This window comes from Pagrus major, chromosome 5 (assembly GCF_040436345.1).
Source record: "Pagrus major chromosome 5, Pma_NU_1.0".
Classification (NCBI taxonomy): domain Eukaryota; kingdom Metazoa; phylum Chordata; class Actinopteri; order Spariformes; family Sparidae; genus Pagrus; species Pagrus major.
Window position 1 is genome coordinate 11,307,004 of NC_133219.1, and position 20,722 is coordinate 11,327,725.

At 42.4% G+C, this 20,722-nt stretch overlaps 1 protein-coding gene across 3 annotated transcripts in view; it reads right to left on the reverse strand.

Moving 5' to 3' along the window:
- LOC140996310 (uncharacterized) overlaps nt 1–20,722 on the reverse strand; it is a 301,135-nt gene that overhangs the window by 253,165 nt on the left and 27,248 nt on the right. For all 3 annotated transcript variants that reach the window (XM_073466666.1, XM_073466664.1, XM_073466667.1), the window contains exons 4-5: nt 2,921–2,963; nt 958–1,192 (exon numbers count right to left, since the gene is read on the reverse strand). In XM_073466666.1, coding sequence (XP_073322767.1) covers nt 958–1,192; nt 2,921–2,963 — 278 coding nt within the window. The remainder of the gene's footprint in view (nt 1–957; nt 1,193–2,920; nt 2,964–20,722) is intronic.

Here is a 20,722-nt window from a genome sequence, read left to right on the forward strand (position 1 = left end):
TCTGCCCCCCTCCCACCCAGTGTGAGGCCAGTCTCATATGAACCCTAAAGCCTCTCTTATGGGAATTTGTCTTATGTTACCGCTGGAACGAGGCCAGAGGAACAACAGATAATATAACAGGAAAACTGTATCTTGATTATAAAACAGCACCAAACACAACAGCAATTTCCAAACAGCTTCTCCATACTCACTTCAGCACAGAAAAAAAGATGAAAACAGTGAACTAGATTTTAATACTTTTTTTAATCCATCCATAAGAATACGTGTGTGTAAAAAGACTTACTGTATAACAATGCCATAATGTAACTGCAAGAGACTGGGAAAATCTGTCGGAAATATAATATATCCCGTACACATGCGTACAGAAGCACATACCCATATATCAAGTGCTGAGTGGCAATCATTCACCTAGACACTGTCACACTGCGGTAAATGGGCTTATTTTGAATGAGAAGGAAGAGGGAGTGATGGGCTGCAGCGAGCAAAAGAGGGACTGAGGGACTGAATCAAATGATATGAGTAGGCAAAATTAAGCTCCAATGCAAGTGGAACACTTCACAAGAGAGCCAATTTCAATCCTGCAGCACTTCATTTAGGATTTCTATGGCTCGGCAGCATGCTACTGTATGGTAAGCCATGTAAGGACAGAGATAGAGAGAGACAACCAGCAAAGAGCCATCAAGGCCCTTGAGGTATCCGTAATACAGGCTCTCTCTCTGTCCTCTCTCACAACATTGAATTAAAAACTAATGATAATATACTGTAGAGATTATGTAAATGTTTTAAGGGGACATCACATTGGTTTTATGTGATGAGTTTACATTTTTGTGAGTTTCTGTTTGTCATGCTTATATACTGATTATGAAGGGTGTTAATGGAAAGCATTCCTGATATTAAGGAGGTGCCGGTATTGATCGTGTTTATAGTTTTTGAGTTGGTCCTTTAGTATCCTCATACCTGGTGCTCTTTGAAGTCAGCCCTCTGGAAGTCATAGCCTAGCTGGGCATAGAAGTTGTTCCCAAAGCTGTAGGCCAGCCCAGTTTCAGTCCATATGAAGGAGTGTCTGCTTCCACAGGCAACACCAACTATACTGACGTCATCCACATCTGCATCACTTTCTTTAACGTTCAGTTCATGCGGCAACTTAACCTCGATGGGCCGGTTCTTTACTGCCCTCTCTCCGTCGCCCAGCCTAGGAAAAGCAGACAGCAAATACAGTTTGCTATAAAAAAAAACTGCTTTAACACATGAAAAATCTATTCAATTATTCATTACAGCTGCAACAAAGAATTGATTAGGGGATCCAAAGAAAACTAATCCCCAAATATTTTGATAATGTATTGATGGTTTCAGTCATTTTTCAAGCAAAAATGTCAAACATTTGTGACATTTTATAGATCAAACGATTCATCAATTTACGTGAAAATATTCTGCAGATGAATAGATACTGAAATCAATCGTTAGTTGAAGCCCAAATATCCATTTTGTTACAACAACAAGTAACACACCATTTTAATTTGAGAATACAAGATAACATCTTGGTAGATATCATTCATTAGTATAGACCCGGCAGCAATACCGTTGTGTTGTCCTTCTGATATGTTTTCTCTATACTCACGGGAGTGACATATAGAGTGTGACTAACAGGCATATTTCTGTGAGGTCAGTTATACGTTCCTGGGGAAGAAATAATAACTGAACCTAACTCAATTTGTAGCTGTTCAAATGACTTTACATTGGCTGAGAGTTGTGTTGCTGTCTTCATGTCCCCAGTGTGAGTGAACAAAGAACATCCAAGACCCCGTTTCAAGATGAGCTGGTCAAACGCAGCCCCAGCACCCCTGTGACCTATGAGCTCCCAGCAGCTTCAAACAGAGCTCTGCTGTTTGCTTCTTGATAAAATGCTCCTCTTTGTATTTGTTTCCCTGAGCCAGCGTCATAACCTGCAATGCCCCGGCCATATCTGCTAGTTTGCGGCATGTCTGGGAAAAATAACAAACAGTCTTCTCCATTATTTCCACAAACGGGGAACGAAAGGTCCTCGCCCGCCATCCCCACGAGAGCCTGTATTGATTACAACAATGCTTCAACTCAAGACAAGACCACTCTGGGGTCACTGCTATTTCCATCAGAAAGTTTGCCAGTTTAAATTTACACAGCTCTCTCGTACTCTTCTCCTCTCTCGCCTCCAGTGAGACACACAGGAGAGCTGAGGAGTTTTCAGATATCAGAGTGCCAGTTGTATAACGGAGATGCTCACCCCTTGCTCTGCAAGTGGGTGTTGTGGAGCTCCAACTATAGGCTCCTCCAACTATAAGCTCCTCACTAGAGAGCCTCGACCTGCTTAGAGGGGTCAAGGCATCATGAGAGAAGAGAGAGAACGAGACAGACAGAGATGGAGAGCAAGAGAAGGAGAATAAGGGACAATGGGAGATGATGAGAGAGTGAGAAGTGATGCCTTTGTTTCTTTTATGTATTTCTCTGAGGTCTGCTGTGCTGCCTGTTTGAGTACTTGAGGGCCACTGAATCACTGCAGCCCCCAGGCCCTTAGATGTCATTACAGTCAGACTGGCTCCTGGCTGGAGAAGTTTTAACAAGGAAGGTCATCAGGAGGAAAACAAGTTATCTCTGTGTATAACTATGTCTGTCTGTTTGTCTGTCAGAGTGTCTTTCTGCAGTTTAATATACAGTCTACTGTCAGAGGACAATAAGGCATTGGAATGACCATTGGGCAGAACAAAACTAACCAAAGATAGTTCAACTTTTATGGACACCAGAGTAAGTAGTCCCATAAAGTTTTACTACACCTTCTTATCCTTCACATACTGTCAAAACAGTGCAATGAAAAGTCTGAGTAGTGCTGTAATGACAAATTTTAGGGTTCACATGCTCATTTTGATGATGTCTGAAATTCACTTACTGTCCACTGCTGCCATTCCCCCATGAAAAGATCTTGTTGTCCACTGTGAAGAAAAGGAAGAGGAGGATGATTATTAGATGACTAAAATGGATGAGTAATGATGTAAAATACTTTGTAAGCATGGCATATCTTTGACACAATCTTTGAGAAGGTGTGGGGTTATTGTTGTGAAAATAATTAAAAGTGGTAAATCTTCAAACACTGTGGATGGTTCACAGTAACAGCTTAGGTTGTGTGTTTTTCCTTTTTGTCCTCAAGTGTAGAGTGAGCAGTGCCGTGTCAGTGGGTGGACCCTTTCCCGCTGTGTGAAGTTTGATTAATACAGCCTCGACAGAGAGTTCAGAGACTGGGGCCACCTCTCACACACCCTGCTGTAAAATAATGAGCCTTCAGCGGGAAGGAATAATATACATGGGAGGGGAGAGACACTTCCTTAGTCTGAGTCCAAGCTGAATATATTCAAATGAAATGAGCAGCGAGGAGGCCATCCTAACTGATTAGACTTGTCTCAAAGAGAGGGAGAAGCCTATATATTTCTCCTTCTATGTACATGTATTTAAGTGTCACCTTTCTGCTCTTACAATCCAATATGGCACTGATCCATTTGCATATGGTTTCTATAAATACCTGGACCTCTACCTGTTCCTGCAGTGATTCCAGTCATGTTGGAACACAGACAAGCCTTATTGGTCTTATGGGAACTCAAACACCACAGGGGTAACAGCCAATAGCAACGAACTTTACTCATCAAGCTAGCCGAGTCCTCATACATTATAGAGTAGGCTATATGATTTACCTAAGCTTGTCAAAAGAGAAAAATTATCAGGCAAATGTGGGGTAATAAATTGTAATCCTTGCTGCATATGTTTGACTCGTGACCCTTGGCATTTTGAGGGTTGGGTTGTATAAAAGAGTTGTAGCAAAATGTGTAAAAGGAAAATAACATGAAAAGGTGAAACTGGAAACTTTAGGGAAAATGTTCAAAACAGGTCAGTGATTTTTATGAGAAGTACTGCATGTTTCAAGGAATTTATACTAGATTATGCCGTTATCAGGGGGACAAGAATTCAACACGGCACCGTTCATAGTATGCTCATACTCATTTCTACTAAAGTTGGCAGTGCACGTATTTGGCAATTCCAATAGATGAGATGATGAGAAGATGATTTTTTTTTAAGGACAATTAACTTTGAAATCCATCTGCAAAAGTCATATATGAAAACTGCAGAAAGATGGTTAAAAAAGGCTTTTGTATGCTGCCACTGCAGCTTATAACAGAACTTGTTTACCAGCTATGAGCTCTACTATTAACATTATTGTAATTTCAAACAATAGTTTCCCTCAACACACTCTTAAATTAAGCAATTTTAGCACACATGCTTCAGTTTATTTAGTTGTATTATTGTGTCTTTAGTTTTACCCACTTTATTAGTGTGAGGCATTGCTGCTAATAAGTCAGCATTTATGTAGTTGGTATATGTGTGGTACTCAAACATTTAATTGAGCCCGCAGAACATTTTGGCTCTGCATGTTGTAGCAAAGCATGCATGAACTATGTGTGTACAGTACAATGTAGTCAGCTTTGATTTCTTTACTACAGAACAAGACCAAGCAATAAACACAAGAAGCTGCAACTCCAGCTCCAGCATAGGCCCCAGAAAGAAACACCACCTCTAATATGTGGGTTTGTTATAAGCTTTTAAGTGCTCCTAGAGAAATGCATATGGTAATAATTCACGTGAAATAATATCCTTGAGCTCAGCTCAGAACATACAGCTCACTGGACCAACCACACTCATTATGAACTCCTGCTAATTACCAGTCTCTGTACACTTTTTCTCTGGTCACAGGAATAATAAGACACAAAAATACTTTAATGAAAGGATATCCATTAAAGGACCAGGCTTTCGAACGCTCTTTAAATACATCAGCAGAGCAGAAATCATCGTAGCTCTGTTACTGACTGTGGAGCTATGGTTGCTGTTGAGTCTTTTACTATCATGCATAAAGAATATAGAAACAGTTCAGGAGTCCAAGATTTAAGTTTACTTTTACAAGCATTAGGATCCTCACTGGAATAATGAAATAAAGATGAGAATGAAAATGCAATGGGAATAAAGACTGTGTGTTCCAGAGTTTTATTTTCTTGTTTTGTATTTTTTGTTTTCTTTTGTTCTTGTACTTTTTGTTTTCTTGTTTTTGTTTTCTTTTGCTCCTTTAACTCTTGAGAATTGTTATGTGGGAGTATGATAAATAGCGGTGCTTAGAGTGTGTAGAACCAAAACACAAAAATATTGGCAGCCGTAGGTCTGCTGCAATACTCTGCACAGAGGCACATTATTAACGATATCTGTGTTAGCACCAGACTTAGGTCAAACAGCACAAAATATTAAAGAGCTGTTATAGTTTAAGATGTTTTTTAGTATTACATTACAAAAGTGCATTATGAGTGGGATATAAAACTCTGAAAACTTTACTGTAGATGGTCAAAGTTGAGTATTTGGTTAGTTCAGCAGTCCTATTAAAGAATGATTAGCATCCTGAGACACGAACATTTTTTTGTCCAATCAGGTTCAAAGAAAAGCTAAGAATGACTTTGCAAGTATTGTTCGATCCACTACTTTATAGTTTAGTTTTTTACAAATCCAGATATAGCACTTCACTGTGATACCCCCCTCACAGTGTGTCTTTGACTCTGTTATCCTCAGAGTGGCAGATGTTTCAACTCCCCTCCAACCCAGTCATCCACCCACCCAGTTCTCCCTCTCTGCGGCAAGGGCAGCGGCTGGTGCGGGAGCACAGAGGCCGACAGTGGTGCATCAGGCTGACGTACAGAACTGATGGGCAGGGCTGAGAGCTGGCAGTGTGGCAGGTTGAGTGTTCGCCCTCCTTTGCCCCCCACTAGCCCCCTGCTAGCCCCTGCTGCTCTGCACCATACCGAGGCACCAGCATCCCAGCGGCTGGTGGCCCATTGCTTTGCTCCCCCATAAAAATAGCCCATCCCATTATTCTTCTGCCTCCCCGGGGGCCACAAGGTCTCCAGCATCATTACCAGGACTAAGGATCTGACTCTGCCGCCACAACTTGGCACTCCCCCTCCTCCCCCCTCACTCCTCTAATTATAGGTCAAGCACTCTTTTTGTAAATTATAAAACCTTTGTTCTTATCAAGAAAACAGAACATAAAGGAAAGATACCACTGAAGGAAGAGGGGTAAGGAAGGGGTGAAGACGCAGATGAAGATGAAGAAAAAGGAGGGAATGGTGCAAAAATTAGAAAGGGGGGGAAAATTTTCAATTATAAAACCAAGCTAATTTGGTATGACCAGCGACTGTCATGCATGGTGACGGAGCTCCATTATGCAGTCATTTGAGCTCTTTCAAATTAGTTATGTTAATGTCCTGCGTGTGAATGTAACACTTGGATGGGACAAGATTTCAGCAATTAATTTCTACAGTCAGCGGAGAGACAAGCAAATTTATTTTCCCCCTCTCAGGGAATTGGTGGTGGAGGGAGTGAGGAGGGGAGAGAGCATTCTGGAGCAGGGAACAAGCTAAACACAAGACCTAAATAAAGCCTGAACAATGGGAGCCAATGCCTCCTCATTCATTCAATTGACAATGTTTTGCAGCTTAAACCTGTTTTATTAATTATGTTTGACATTTCCTTAATTAGTTTCATTTACACCAAATCAATCCCTGCTGCTGTACAGCGTCATTTATCATTTTAAAAAATTTGCATAGCCAGTGCTGACTTTTTCTACTTAATTATACATTAAAAGTGTCAGCCGCGCTTGCTGCCTGGCATTATCTGAGGCAGAAAGGTTTGTGGCTGGACGGGGGTGGCATTAATCATCAGGGCGGGCGCGGGCAAGGGGTGCTCCTGGTCGCCAGCGGGAGTGCCGAGCGGGGCTTCTCATTTTCGAAGCTTGATGCTTCCGGGGCCGAGGTGACCTCAATGACCTACGGGGAGAGGCAGACAAATCAACGACCTCCAGCCCCAAAAACAACTACAGCTTGTTTATTAACCGTGGTGAAAGGAAGGAGGGTGCGTAACCAGGAAAGAAAAAGCTGGCAGATACGTACCCAAATTGAAAACATGAGTTGAGGAGACAACAGTGAATATGAAGGTATTAAAGTTAATGGGTATGTCACACATAGTACTTTTCAGCCTTTATAGACATCAGTAATTTAATAATTAAATGCAAGTTTGTCAGTAGCACAGGAAATCAGCTTCCCACAAATGTAAAATGGTTTCACAAAATACAGGCTTTTGTTGTCACAAGAGACAAATCAATAGTAAAGACCATATATATTCTAGTATTACTGCAATAGCAACTTAGCTGGCTGAGTCAACTGGCTGAGTATGGCTATTACTTTCCCTTCGGCAAGTTTGTGAACACAGAGCAAACTGACAGCTCAAACACCTGGCAAGCTCACTCCTGAGTAAATCTTCTGAGTGTTGAGGTGAACATGGCTTTACAAATCACCCATTCAGGAACCGAGACAGAAATTGGCAGGTAGGCAGAGCCATGGTGTCAGGAGTGAAAATTACTCTGAAATGCGGAGCACAGTGAGAGGCTGAGTGAGTGAGTCTCTGAATGGTGGAAGCTATGGGTGTCACTGTGCACTATGTTCACATGGGAAATCAAACAAGTGTATTTTGGAGGTGAGTCAACACTTTTGTCCTTTGGAAAATGAAAATATTCGATGTCAATTTAAATTCAGAATGGCCTCAGGTATTGCCACATACTAGGAGAAGTGTAGTGCATATCAGGATACGGTACTTGCTCAAGCACAAGTGGCAAGATTACTCTCTCAGTGGCAGAATATCAGTATTTACCTTGTGGTAGTTCTCATACTTAAATAAATCTTTCAAAAGAAAGTCTCTCTTTAATTAAATAGATGCCATAAACTGTGCAGTAATAAAACCAGTCATTGTTAACATGAGGTGAGCTGCTTGAGCTGGTATCAATGAGAGGGAAACACATCCTGAATCAGGCGCTTAAAAAAAAAAAAAAAAAAAAAAAAGCCTGTCCCGAGCCACTGATTTCTCAAAAAGTCCCCTGAATAAGCTGTATCAAGATGTAAAGAGGAGGCTGCAGCCATGGCTTTGCTTGCAACGTTCTTCAAGGGCAACACAAAAGAGAGGCGGGCAACAAAGAACCTGATGAAGTGGCTAATGCCCTGGCATGCCCCAACAGGAGCGGCAGGGGGGCGGCCAGAGGCGGCTACATGTACACGCCTCACTGCCCCGTCTGGCCTCAGCTGAAGTACTAACTATCCTCTCAGGGTCATTAGATTAAGGAATGCAAAACCAGGAGCAATAAGTGTAATTGCAACAGGCCAAATCAATATTGGAAAAGAAAAAGAAAAAGAAAAAAAAAAGGGGGGGGGGGGGGGATTACTTTCTAACAGACAGGGACTGCTGAAGAATTAATTCCTGAAATGTGGAGGATGGAGAGTGTCAAACATCATTATTCTAAAAAAGTTCCTAATCAGCATATTAATGGTGGCACATTGACTGCAGAAGTTTCTATTATTTCAAAGTAAAGAAGTTGAAATAAGCCACTGACTCTTTTCACTCATAAAAATATAATTCATGTAAGTGATCACTCTAAAAACTAGAACTTTCCTTCCTCTTCAGCCCCCCCAAACATCACCATCAATTCCCCAACCAAAAGTACCCCTTTAAATGCAAAACATTTCCACTATCAAGGATTATGCTTCCTTTCAGGATATATGAAAAACCCTTTGTGAAAATATGATGATGAATTCATGGGCCTAAAACTCTGGGGTAGTTTTTACATCGGCGAAAAACGGAGGGAGGGGAGGAGAAAAATCACCTATTTGGATGGCATACATTACCATTACTCTTGTATTGTGTCTCCACTTTTCATAATGACGGGGATAAGTGTCCTGCTCCGAATGCGTATCCACTGACAATGGAGGCAGACATTACTTGGTTAAAAGCTCAGGGTCCTGTGGGTAAAGAGGCCCAGAGAATAAAGAGTATCCGTCATGGCTAACGAGCTATAAGGATAGCACATTGCCTTTATAAATCACTAGATCTTGCTGTTTATTTAAATTCATTGGTGCCTCATTATAACTGAGCTATGCACCTTTAGGTCCGAGTTGATTAGGAGTGCCATAGCTCAAAATGGCTTTTAATTCAGTGAAACGTAGCTCTGACCTTGGTGCCGTAACCCTGACTAAAACACGCAGCGACTCCCACATTAATAATGATGCTACCTTTACTGGGCCGCGGAGCTGCGCCGCTGCTACTTAAAATATGTATTATTAGTTACCAGCGACGGCACATTTATCACACCAAATTACCCTTCGGTGTAAAACTGCTTAATTCTGGGTCCCTGTACCCCTCTGCACTATTACCTGCTCTTTAGAAAGGCCTGGAATTAAATGTGGGGATGAAATGTCAGGGTAATGGGGAAGAGGATGCGGGTCGATGGGATGCACACTTGATCATTCCCCGGTGGCCTTCTCCACATCAAGACGATATACTGAATGTGTCTTCCTCATAAAGGTAGTTCCATTGTGCCTTCCTTTGTAGACCTTTAAAGATGTAAATGAAGGGTACTTCTTTCAAATATACTTTACACTGTTCATTAAAATTACATGCAAAAAATTATTCACACGCAGCTACGTGTGCTTGAATGAGAACTTTATACTCTTGGTATTAAGATTTCATTAAAAATGTATCTCATCAACAGAAACTTCAGATGAGCAAAGAAAACTGAAACAACCATAAACTTTGGATTCACTTGGGCATTTTAGCAGACAGACACTCTAAGGAGTTGGACACATGTACAGTTTACAAACTTCATCTATGGGCACACACAAACAGCCAAAACTACCTCCAGCCTATTGCAGTTAGAGACAGGAACCGGCCTACAGCCATGAAACACTTGTCATTGTCCATCCCATGTGTGCCCACCAGAGACGGATTACTTTGACCAATCGGCTAAATGATTAGATCAATTAGGTACTTTGAAGTGGGAATCAACAGCGGCCTGCTGCAGCTTCAAGACCTCTGGGCCCATCAGAACCGCCTCATTAGGTCTCTGGACTCCACCCAAAACCACACCACAAAGACAAAGACAGAGGACCAGAGGAGTGAAAGACAGTAGGGAGAGGAGCGAAAGTGAGACTAAAGAAGACTAAACTTCAATAGGTGAATTAGATGCATTCCTACAGTAAAGCACCTCTGGGATCAATTGTGTTTATGTGGTGCAACATCTCAAAAACATGTAGAAACAATACAAAGTGATCTAACAGAAACATAAGTGGGAGTATTTTGAGTGTTAGCCATATAATCCATTGTTATGAGGCCAATGGGAATGCACTGGTATACAAAATTTCTTTTCTCTAAGGATAACATCAAACAGTCCAGTAATAATTTAGATTACTAGGGACAACACTATGTGGGGTTTACAGAGGAACACAGACAGTGCTGGCACAAACACATTTCTCATATCAAACACAGCCGTATTGTACATAAATATATGCACAATACATTAATGGTTCCTGCTCATCTGAGCAAGTGGCAAGGATAGAGCAGCGGGGGAAAAGAGACGTTACACACGTTCCATCAGATGTCGAATCAATTAGTCACGACCATCTTCCAGAGTCAGAAATAACCACTCGTCCTCCAGTCTCCGGGGAGCCGGGGATAGGCCCGGGCAACAGAGGAGAGATGGGAAAGTATCCAGAGACCCAAAGGGGGGTAAAAAGGAGAAAAATGAGAGAAAAGGAGAAAAGGGGATAAATAATGCTGTCTGTTCTATACTGCACAGACTAGCGTCTCTATTTTCACTGGATTTCCATACATACACACATTTCGACATTCTCAGCAGAAGTGCTTTGCATATCAGAGGGCACTCATTTTGCACACTGCAAACACCCTGGTCATTAACATGTGATGACATTATCTTCCTAATCGCACAACAGAGGGTCTCCTCTATAATGTATACAACACAGCTGTAACGCCGACTCGAACCCTTTTTGACAGTATCATGATTTTCATTGGGCCGCTGTTTGTGTCTTTTTCCTCACCACAAAGCCTTTAATCTTTTAATCTGAAGCATAAAGCGAGTGTATACAGCACATAGATCATGTGACCACTTTGCTAAAAAGGTAAAGAGACATGATTATTCGGTGTAAAGGAAAACACAATGGAGATCCTTTCCCCGCAGGCTAAAAATAATTTAATCTGTCATGTAGGTGCACAAATAACAGATTTACACCTGAATGGCACCCATTATTACTGGGTTTCTGAAGTTGGTAGCAGATAAATCTGTTCTGCTGTGGTATAGAGAGGAGAAGCTATTGTATCTGCTCAGATTTCCTTCTTGCTTTGGTAATCTCTGAACCAGCAGATTAGAGCAAATCATGTTGCATAGAAGAGAGCAGAGTACAGTCTGAATAAAATAATCTAAAATGCTTTTATTTGAAATCTATGTTCTAAAGAGAACCACACAAAAGTATTATGTGCAATTTTTAAATCATATATTTGTTTAGTTTTAGCTTTATTGACATTACAGTTTTGCTGCATAAAACAAGTGCTCAATAAACAGCAACTATAACTAAAGTTTCACAAAGTAACATTGATAGTCTGGTGATAGATGATACCTCTCTTGCACACCTCGTCAAATGCGTTTTGTTATGTTTTGTTTTGTGTTTTGTTAAAGAATCAGAATCAGAAATACTTATTTTTTGTGTTACAGCTGCTCCCATTCAAAGTTCAGAATATGCAGAAATAATAGTAATATTAATAGTAGTAGTAGTAATAATAATAATAATAATAATAATAATAATAATAATAATAATGATAGAATGATACCAAGACTACATATTTTCACACAAGCAGGAACTGAAAGTGCTGCAAGTAACATTCACAGTACCTCTGTTTGTAAAGTTCCAATGGTGAACTATGTCTAATAAGGCAAAGACAGGTGGTCCCCACTGTATGCAACACAAACCAACCCTCTAGGTTTAAGTGTTGTTGTTTGTACCTGGCCTCAACCCCTTGGGGCAGTGAGGAAAAGACAGAGGGAAACTAGCAAGAGAGAGACAATGACGGAGAGGGGCATCCCACAAGCCCCTCTGATTCTGCCTGTTATTTTCCCAGGTTGCAGGCGAACGCTCCTTGTTGGTAGGGGTTGGCAGCAGGAAAAAAGCATCAGAAAGCTCTGGTCCCCGCTCTGATTCCGCCACATTAGATGGTGTGTGTTTGTGCCCTAGGGATCGCGGCGCCTCAGCCTGTGTTTGGGGTACTTTGTCAGATGACTCAGTGTGTGTGATTTATGAGCTCTGGAAAGGTTGCATTTCCAGCACGCGTGGACGTCCGCATGGTAAATGGAGAAATTCTGAATTTATTAACATACAATGAATGATGATTAATGTTTTGGTATAGATCATGCTCTCTTTTCAGATGTCTCAGTGTGGGGGTGATATATGCAGCAATAAAATGATATGTATGTACTCAAAAGCACATTGTATGAGTGTTGCGTCCATGACTCTTCTAGACACGTTCACTGTGTGCTTGTGTGATGACAGTAGTGGAAGGTTTCATGGTGTTGTCTGAACTATCTCCATAGACATTTATATATACATAGCACAACAGCACTTGTTCTGCATGCATTATCCTCCACACAAAGTGAACTTCTATGGCACAAGCACCTTGCATACTCAATGAGAGAATGTATAAATTAAAAACACAAAAAACTGAGAGCAAAGAATGCAATTTAGACCGATATCAGGATACATTTAGAGATCCATTCGTCAAAATCCCCACCATTATTAACTTTTGTATTCTACAACACATCTTGTGTCTCCCTCATCAGCTTTTTCAATATCTTCTCAAATACATTACTGCCAGTGTCGAGCGGGTATGTTCACCCTAGGCCAATTACAGCAGTGAACCATAAAGGTAAGCAGTGCTGAAGAAGGTTTTGTCATGTATTTGCCTTTGTGTCCCAGCCAGACCCCCACAGTGGTTGGTGGGAAATAGAGGGAATGTCAAGACATCTTTCTAATCGCATTGACAACAGAGGAATCAATATGCAGAGGCATGTTTCTGGCAGGTTTTTGGAAGTACGTTTATATGGGTGAATGTGAGTCCACCCACATGTTTTCATCTCCAAATGGTGAATCAAGGCTGACTTCTACTTATGCACTGACCTTACTATTTCACCCTTGGAATGAGGTTGAATATTGCTCAATGCTTGCATGTGAGAAAAAGGAAGAGGTAGCAATGATCATTCCACTGTGTAGCTAAAAAAAATCAAATGTGTGTGCACGCATATCTTGATGTGGCTATAAATATGTTCACTTAGATGTGACTATGTGTGAGGTGTGGTGTGTGTGCAGGTTCTGAATGTGTTTTAAGATACAGTATATAGTATATATGGGTCTGAGCATACGTGCGTGTGCTGTCAGAAGAGGCTGACTGGTGATGAGGGATGAAGAGAATCAGAAACACATTGGGCTGGGAATGGGGTGTGAGCCGCAGGGTCGCCCTGGCACAAAATACAACTGCCTCGCACATCATTACCCTCATCACCCTAATGCGCACAACACTTAGAGCTACAAACAGGCTTGACTCCTGAACACACACGTAGGCACACAAACATGAAGAGCCACGCACTCACACAGGATACCAAACAGACATACAAACTCACATGCGCCTTCACATGCACAAGCAGTGCACAATGTGCGATAGAGAGCTGCAGAAAAGAGTCTTTAAATGCAGAAAAGAGTTAGCATTGTTTTTCTCACATAAAATATGTCAGTAAATGTGAGTTTTTGAGCTTTTTAAGGCCTTTACACACCAGGGAAGTTTTTTTTCCACCATGTGATTAATTTTTTGGGAACTTTTTTCAGAACGAGGTAGATTTTTCTAAGCTTCTGCACCGCACATGAAGGCATCAACCAATCATGTTGTGCAAAGTTAGTTTGTTTGTAAATTTGGTGTTTAAATGTATTAGTACATCTTAATGGACCAGCCAAGACTTGAGCCTCGGGACAGGTATCTGAGATAAACATGTTAAATGCAATTTCTCTCTCCCAGAAAAATCCCAGTCCCTTTTCGTTAAGGGAACCGAGCACAATGCTAACTTATAGGTTGGCCTGCAAAAATGCATCACCCCTGCTGCATTCATTTGCTTACTCTATAGTGTTAACAACTAAAACTCTTTCCTAAGTTTGAAAGTAACTGAAACTTTGTCTGAATGTAACTAATAACTGTGTAAAAAAAATCCATAACATTAAAGATGCCACAATTTTGACACCACAGTAACAGCAACAACACAGCCCGCTGTTAGGAGGTCACTGGGGTGCTCAGTGACTCACCTAAACCTGTTCTTAACAAAGAAGCCACTTCTGCACAGCCTTAGACCTTTCTGAAAACACATTAAGTGCATTTTGAGACAAAAAGATGGGGGCCATTTCAAACAGAATTGAGTTCCACAGGGAAAAGTATACCTATTCGACTGCAGGACCTCCATAAAATCACAGTAGTTTCACACTGTAACGGATGCCTTCCTCCCTTCTTGCTGCATGAGAGGTTTTAAGAATGGTGGGATCGGGGGAGCGGTAGGGTTGAGGAAAAAAAGAGGGAGGAAGAGAAGGGAGCAGGAGATATGATGCAGAAGAGTGGAAGAGAGAGTTAAGCCAAGCATAAAATAACTTCAATCTAACATCCTCTCAGTGGGGCGGTAGGAGGCAAATAGCAATCCCACCAATGCCATGTACTCAAGGGGGTTCCCCCCACCTCTCACTGACCCATAGAGAAGAGGATCATGGGAGAGCAGGGATGAGACAAACCCACTTCAATTAAGGCACGGCGACGTCTCGTCAGCACAGCAGATGAGGTGTCAGAGAGTTCAGCCGTGGATAGATCCCAGGGAAAAAAACAGTTCCTGGCTCAGCACAGTCAGAGTCTTGCATGCCTTGGACCTTTTTTCCCTGTTCCCCTTTTGTCCCATTCCCCGACTCTGCGCCTTTCTTTAAGTGGTCGGCAGATGTTCGTAATATGTACGATTTTTTACTTTCCTGCAGGGTCAGTTTAGTGGGGATGTCAGCACACCCACCAGTGTCCCTTCACACAGACCTCTTGGATATTGGGATAGATAAACTGCAAATCTGTGAAATCAAATTTGTGCATTAGTAGCAAACCGCCTCAACACATCGACAAATGACATTTAAAGGTCAAAACGACAGGTACTGGTGGGGAGTCTCATGCTGTATATTATGGAGTATCGAGATTGCTGGGGAAGGCAGGGAGTCAAATCAGAGGAATGTTTGGGAGAGAAAGAACGACTGAGGAACAGAGAGGTGACTAAAATGAGCTGTTTCAAGGGGGTAAGTCATAAAGAACTACACAGAAAACAGTGCCAAGTTGCCAGGTTGCCTCAACCACCGAGGGAAATCAACTCATTGTGCTAATAAAAAAAACATGTTATTTTCACAACGCATCCCACCATTCCAGATCCACTGCTGCAATGGGAGAAATGTGCCATCCCATACAGGGAACGAGATTGTATTTAAAGTGAGGGAGGCCTGGGGGAGGGCCACAAGAGGGGGGCACACACTGGGAGACCCTGAGATATTCGTGAGGCCACTCCACTGCCAAGGATTTCCAGGAGATATCTCTCTCTGTGATTAGATTGACATTACCATAATATCGGCTTTGTCACCTCACAGGCCAATTGTTAAGGAAAAGTGCCATCCTTTCCGCTTTTCCCATGGAGGCATCAAGCAGGCAGGCAGGCATCCCAAGGTATAGAAGCCGCTTTCTCCTCTCTCTTCACCCAACAGCCCCCCTCCTGTGAAGCTCCGCTTGGGAGATACAAGCTGGATTTGGCTCGCATCCTTGCCTCTTCCCCAACGCTCTGCGTGGCTGCCTGGTGTCAGAGCGCCAACTCTCCCGGCCCAGCTGCACTGATTAGCACAGGCAGATTATTAGCCAGGCATCTTCTGGAAGCACCGCATACTTCTTTTTTTTCTTTTTTTTTACCCTTTGTTGTTTCATTTCTAAATCACTGGGTCCCACACAGTTTACTGTATGTGCCTCATCACACAACAAATGAAAAATGTTAAAGGCAGAAACCAAGAAATAAACAATTAGCCCCACACGTATAGAAGCGAAGTGGGAAGAGTTAGATGACGCAAATTTGTTACATACATCAGCAAAAAGTGATTCATCAGCATTGTGAAAAGTGCTCTCTCATCTTTCATGCCTTGTCTCTCTATACCCAACCCCCCACCCCACCACGTCTAGCACCTGTCCTGCTGCCAAGATTTCACCTCCCAAACCCCGGGACGTGGGCATCCCGCTCTCAAACTTGTGCAATGCCTTATCTGTACTCCACACACTAACATCCAGCATCTGAGGCATCCTTCTCTCCCTGTGCCAGAAATATGCCGGCATCTCTCTCTCTCTCCCTCACCCCATTCTCCATCATGTTCTTTTCTCTTTCTCTCTCTCTCTCTCTCTCTCTCTCTAGAGCTTTGCATTTGAAATTGAACAGACACACAGCCAATTTATCATAGGCTGACACGTGTCATGTCCAAGGCCTAACCACAGGGACTTACAGTAGGCATTGCATTTATCCCCTTTGTTGTCAGCAAGGACCAAGACAATACCAGGAGCTATTAAAAAAGGGGTAGAGAAGGAGAGAGGGAAAATGAAAGAGGTGAGAATATACCACTAAACATCAGCCAGGATTGCATACCTCTGATGTTTACCCCTCAGAAAGGTTACAGACCCCTGCAAGGTCGAAGCCGGCACATTTTCCTAACCAACAATCAAATGTGTGGTGATGCAAGGCATCATATAACCCCGATACAAAGCCAAGACAGGTATGAGATGGATCGGGTGGAGAGTTAGCACAATATGGGATCAGACCTTTGTGCTAGGGTTCATACTGTAATTTAAATTTTAATATAACCGGGAAATACATGAAAAAAAAAATATTATAAAGGACAGAAAAGTAAGTTCTATCCAGATGCAAAACAAAACGGCTGACTGTAAACCACCTCTGGGAATACATTCAAGAATAATCTGAAATACACAAAGAAGCCTAGAAAGTTCACTCCCAGCTGCCGAGCTGCCATTTAGGTGCTTTCATAAGCTGCAATAAAGAGCAGGAGAGATACTTAATGGTAATCATTCTTGAGACATGAAAGGGGACAAAACTGTTAATGTGCATCATATAAAGCCCTTTCTGTTTAATCACTTTATCGCTGTATTATCGCTCCTCTCTTTGAACAGGTTCTTTAAAATAACACAAGTCCTTATCGTTATACTGCGTGGAAGAGGCATGAGAGATGACCCTGCCTGATAATACTGTCACTACAAAGAATGTATATATTCTCCTTATGCAGACTAGGTGGAAAAGATAAAGAGAATGGGGACAGAGGCTAATGAGGTGAGGGAGGGGTGCGTGTGTGTGCGTGTGTGTGTGTGTGTGTGCAGTAAAGTTATGAACCACAAGGTTATTAATTGGCATCTTGCACATCCATAGGCTCACATTCATTCCACTTGAACACTATGGTATTTGGCAAGAATGTTGAATTGGCTTCAGGGAATTTGTATTCAACCCAGTGACTCTAACTTTAACTGGCAGACAATCCTCACAATGGTCAAAGAAACTTGAAAGACAAAGTACCATCCTCCATCTCCTCTCACTTAAAGGCAGCGTCTTTGTTACAACATCATACAGCTTTAGCCTGTGACCATCTACTAGACCAGCAAACTTGAGAGCCGCTGAGACTGTTCATTACCCAGTGCGAAGTGACCTTTTACAAACTAGCTTTGGAAGCCATTTTGGCTCTTACAGTAATTAACAAGTGGTTATGCATGGGAGACAATTAATGGAAGGTCAAGTGCTTGCCTGCTACCCTTTTCTACATGCCATTGGGCCCCTGACACCGAATTTGAAGTTCAGAGCCCATCAGCCCCTGTCTGGTTTTCAGAATAGTGCTTCACACATGGGAATAAGTCACCTCTGTGGTCGGTAGTGTGAGGTAGACACAGCCTTTGGTTTCTGTCTGGACTTGGAGAAAAGAGAGCATAATGTGGCTCTGTGGCTAAATATCACATATGAATCTAATAGAAGAAAGGAGAGTGGATGAGACAATGAGGAGAGACCCTGGAGTCTCGCGGTTTAATGATGAGTGCCCTTACTATGTGTACACCGAGGCTTTCATTTTAGACACAGGCTGAATGATAACTGAAATAAAGGCTACGAAGAGCTAGGTCCTTTTGGCTCAAGAGGGCAAGAGTTGCACTTACACATCCTGAGCTACGGCAGTACATTGTTGAACTATTCTGTTCTCACAGCCTTGTATATTTACCCTATTTTTTTACTTTCATAGCATAAAGGCTGATGTTGACTGCTATTAAATTTCCCTCGAGGGCACACTCCTTCACTCACATGCTCCTATCAAATGAGCCAACAAAGCATATCAGGGTGTCGTGTCTGTGAAACACTGCATAACCTTTGTTCACCCTTCATCAACCCTCCGCCCCCATGCTATTACCTCAGGACTATTCCCTATTCCCTGCTTAACCCTTGTCTACAGGACTGGTGTCACATAGAGCACCACTCTACTGCTCTCCATATTCCACAGTCCCTCACCTCGACTGACACCTAACACTCGCTTGTCGCCTTTGACGTGCACGGGTGCATACAAAGGCACTTAGCCACAAACACTAACTGCAAGATTGCACAAATGTAGACACACATACTGTAAATTAGCAACACACAAAGACAAATGCACACTTGGATGATTACCCTGTGGAAGGTTACAGGTCTGCAGATCTCTAATAGTAGTAGCACTTGTCATTCACACTGAACTCTGCCCCTGGTACTCCTCCCAACACACTGGCACACTGGTGAGTGTGTTAACAGTGGAGCAAAAAGTGGCAGGAGAGAGTGGCATTGGGAACGTCTGTGCCAGTTGCCTGCTGACGGCACCTTTGGGATTGGTAAAGTTTGATTTGATGGCTTTCCCTGTTAATTAGGGTTTGGAGGTGACTCCTGAAATGGAAATGGGCAAAATGTTCAAAAAAGGATGTGCCAATTCCCACACCCCCTCCATCTCCACCTTCCAAAACATGTGACCCATATACTGGAGTACCTAGTGAAGAAAGTAGAACAATCAAGTCATTTGAAGTTATAGGCCACTCTGTATTTGTGTGTTGCTGCCAACGTAGGCAGGGCAGTTCAGATCAAACTAATAATGTGAAATAGGCTAAAACTTGCATGTGAACAAAGTCAACAACAAATAAGCGAACAAAGAAGGGAATGTTTGTTCTTTAATTAATTGTGCATACATATTTGTTCAAGCATCTCAATTTACATGTCAAGTAACACTGTCCCCTGCTGGTCTGGAGAAGTGCTACATGTGCAAAAAAAAACCTTGATAGTCATTAGGCAGTTCTGCTTTTTTCCCCTTTAATGCAGAATTGTGTGGAATAGCATTTGAGATGCTCGAAAAAAGAAGGAAAGAAAAAATTAAGAAAGAAAGACAGAAAGGGATAGAAAGAAAATGGGAAAAAGAAAAGGCAAGGAGCACCTCATTTGTAACTTGTCAACTCTGATATTTGATCACAGTGAAGAAGAGGATCAGGAGATGCCGCATATCTCTAACACAGGACTGCTCACCCTACCTCACCCCGCTGTTGCAAGGCCCTTTTACTGCAGTGTGGGACTCTTAAACTCATACAGTGCACAGTGGCCCGGCTATTTCTGATTTACTGTGTGCGTGTGCCGTCCTCCATTTTATTTTACAGCTGGCTGGGATGCCGCTGCAGGAGGATACTGCAAAAAGCCCAAGGTCAGGCCACACAGCCACTGAGATGAGACACACACTGGTAGTAACGCATACACATGGTCTTTTCTTTAAGCTGCCTATCCAACGTCAGTGGTTGTTTTACTCTGTTCTTTTCAGACTGCAGGTTCTCTCCATCGACTGTCTTCTGCCTTTTCCAGCACAAAGTTTACTTTGTGTTTTTTTTCCTCACTTTTGCTTTTATTGCCATTTCTGTACATTTCTCTTGAGTTTCTCTATACTATGCGAGACCTTCACAGGACTACAAAGATCCATTGTATCGATTGAGAATAGCAAGGAAGACATCAGTGGTATGAAACCATAACACGTTAGCAGACAAAAAGAAAATAAAAAAGTTTATTAAACTTTATAAGATGATGTGTACACATATAATGAAATTATGACATGGATGGGAGGGAGAGGGTGAGAGGTGAAGAAAGTAGAAAGAGTACAGGGGAGAGAGTCAAGGAGATGACATACATGAGGTGAGCCGGAGAGGGGAGGGGTTGTTGGGGGTGGGGGAACACTAACAGTGTGCTGACAGCATGTAGAACAGTCACCAGATATCTTTAATCAGTGAAATGTATTTCCCTCCTGCTCCGCCCGGGAATTGTTCAGCGGTCAGACCTGCTGGGGCGACACAAATGAATCTTAGCGGAGGTGTGGACAAAGGCGGCCGTAAGGTTATGGCATGTAGATGATTGGAACTCTGCCGGTTTCTAAGGGAGCTGCCACGTCCCACAGAGCGAGTGTCACAACCAGATGATGGGGACAGGGTACCCGCTCCCCAACCAACAAAAGCATGGGCAGAGCTGCCACATTGTGGATGCAGGAGTGTGTTTGTATGATAGTGTGCACATACACACACAGTTTTAATCACACATAACCAAGGGGGTACAAGCACATTCGAACAACAGCCATACTGAATCTTTCTAGAAATATTTTCC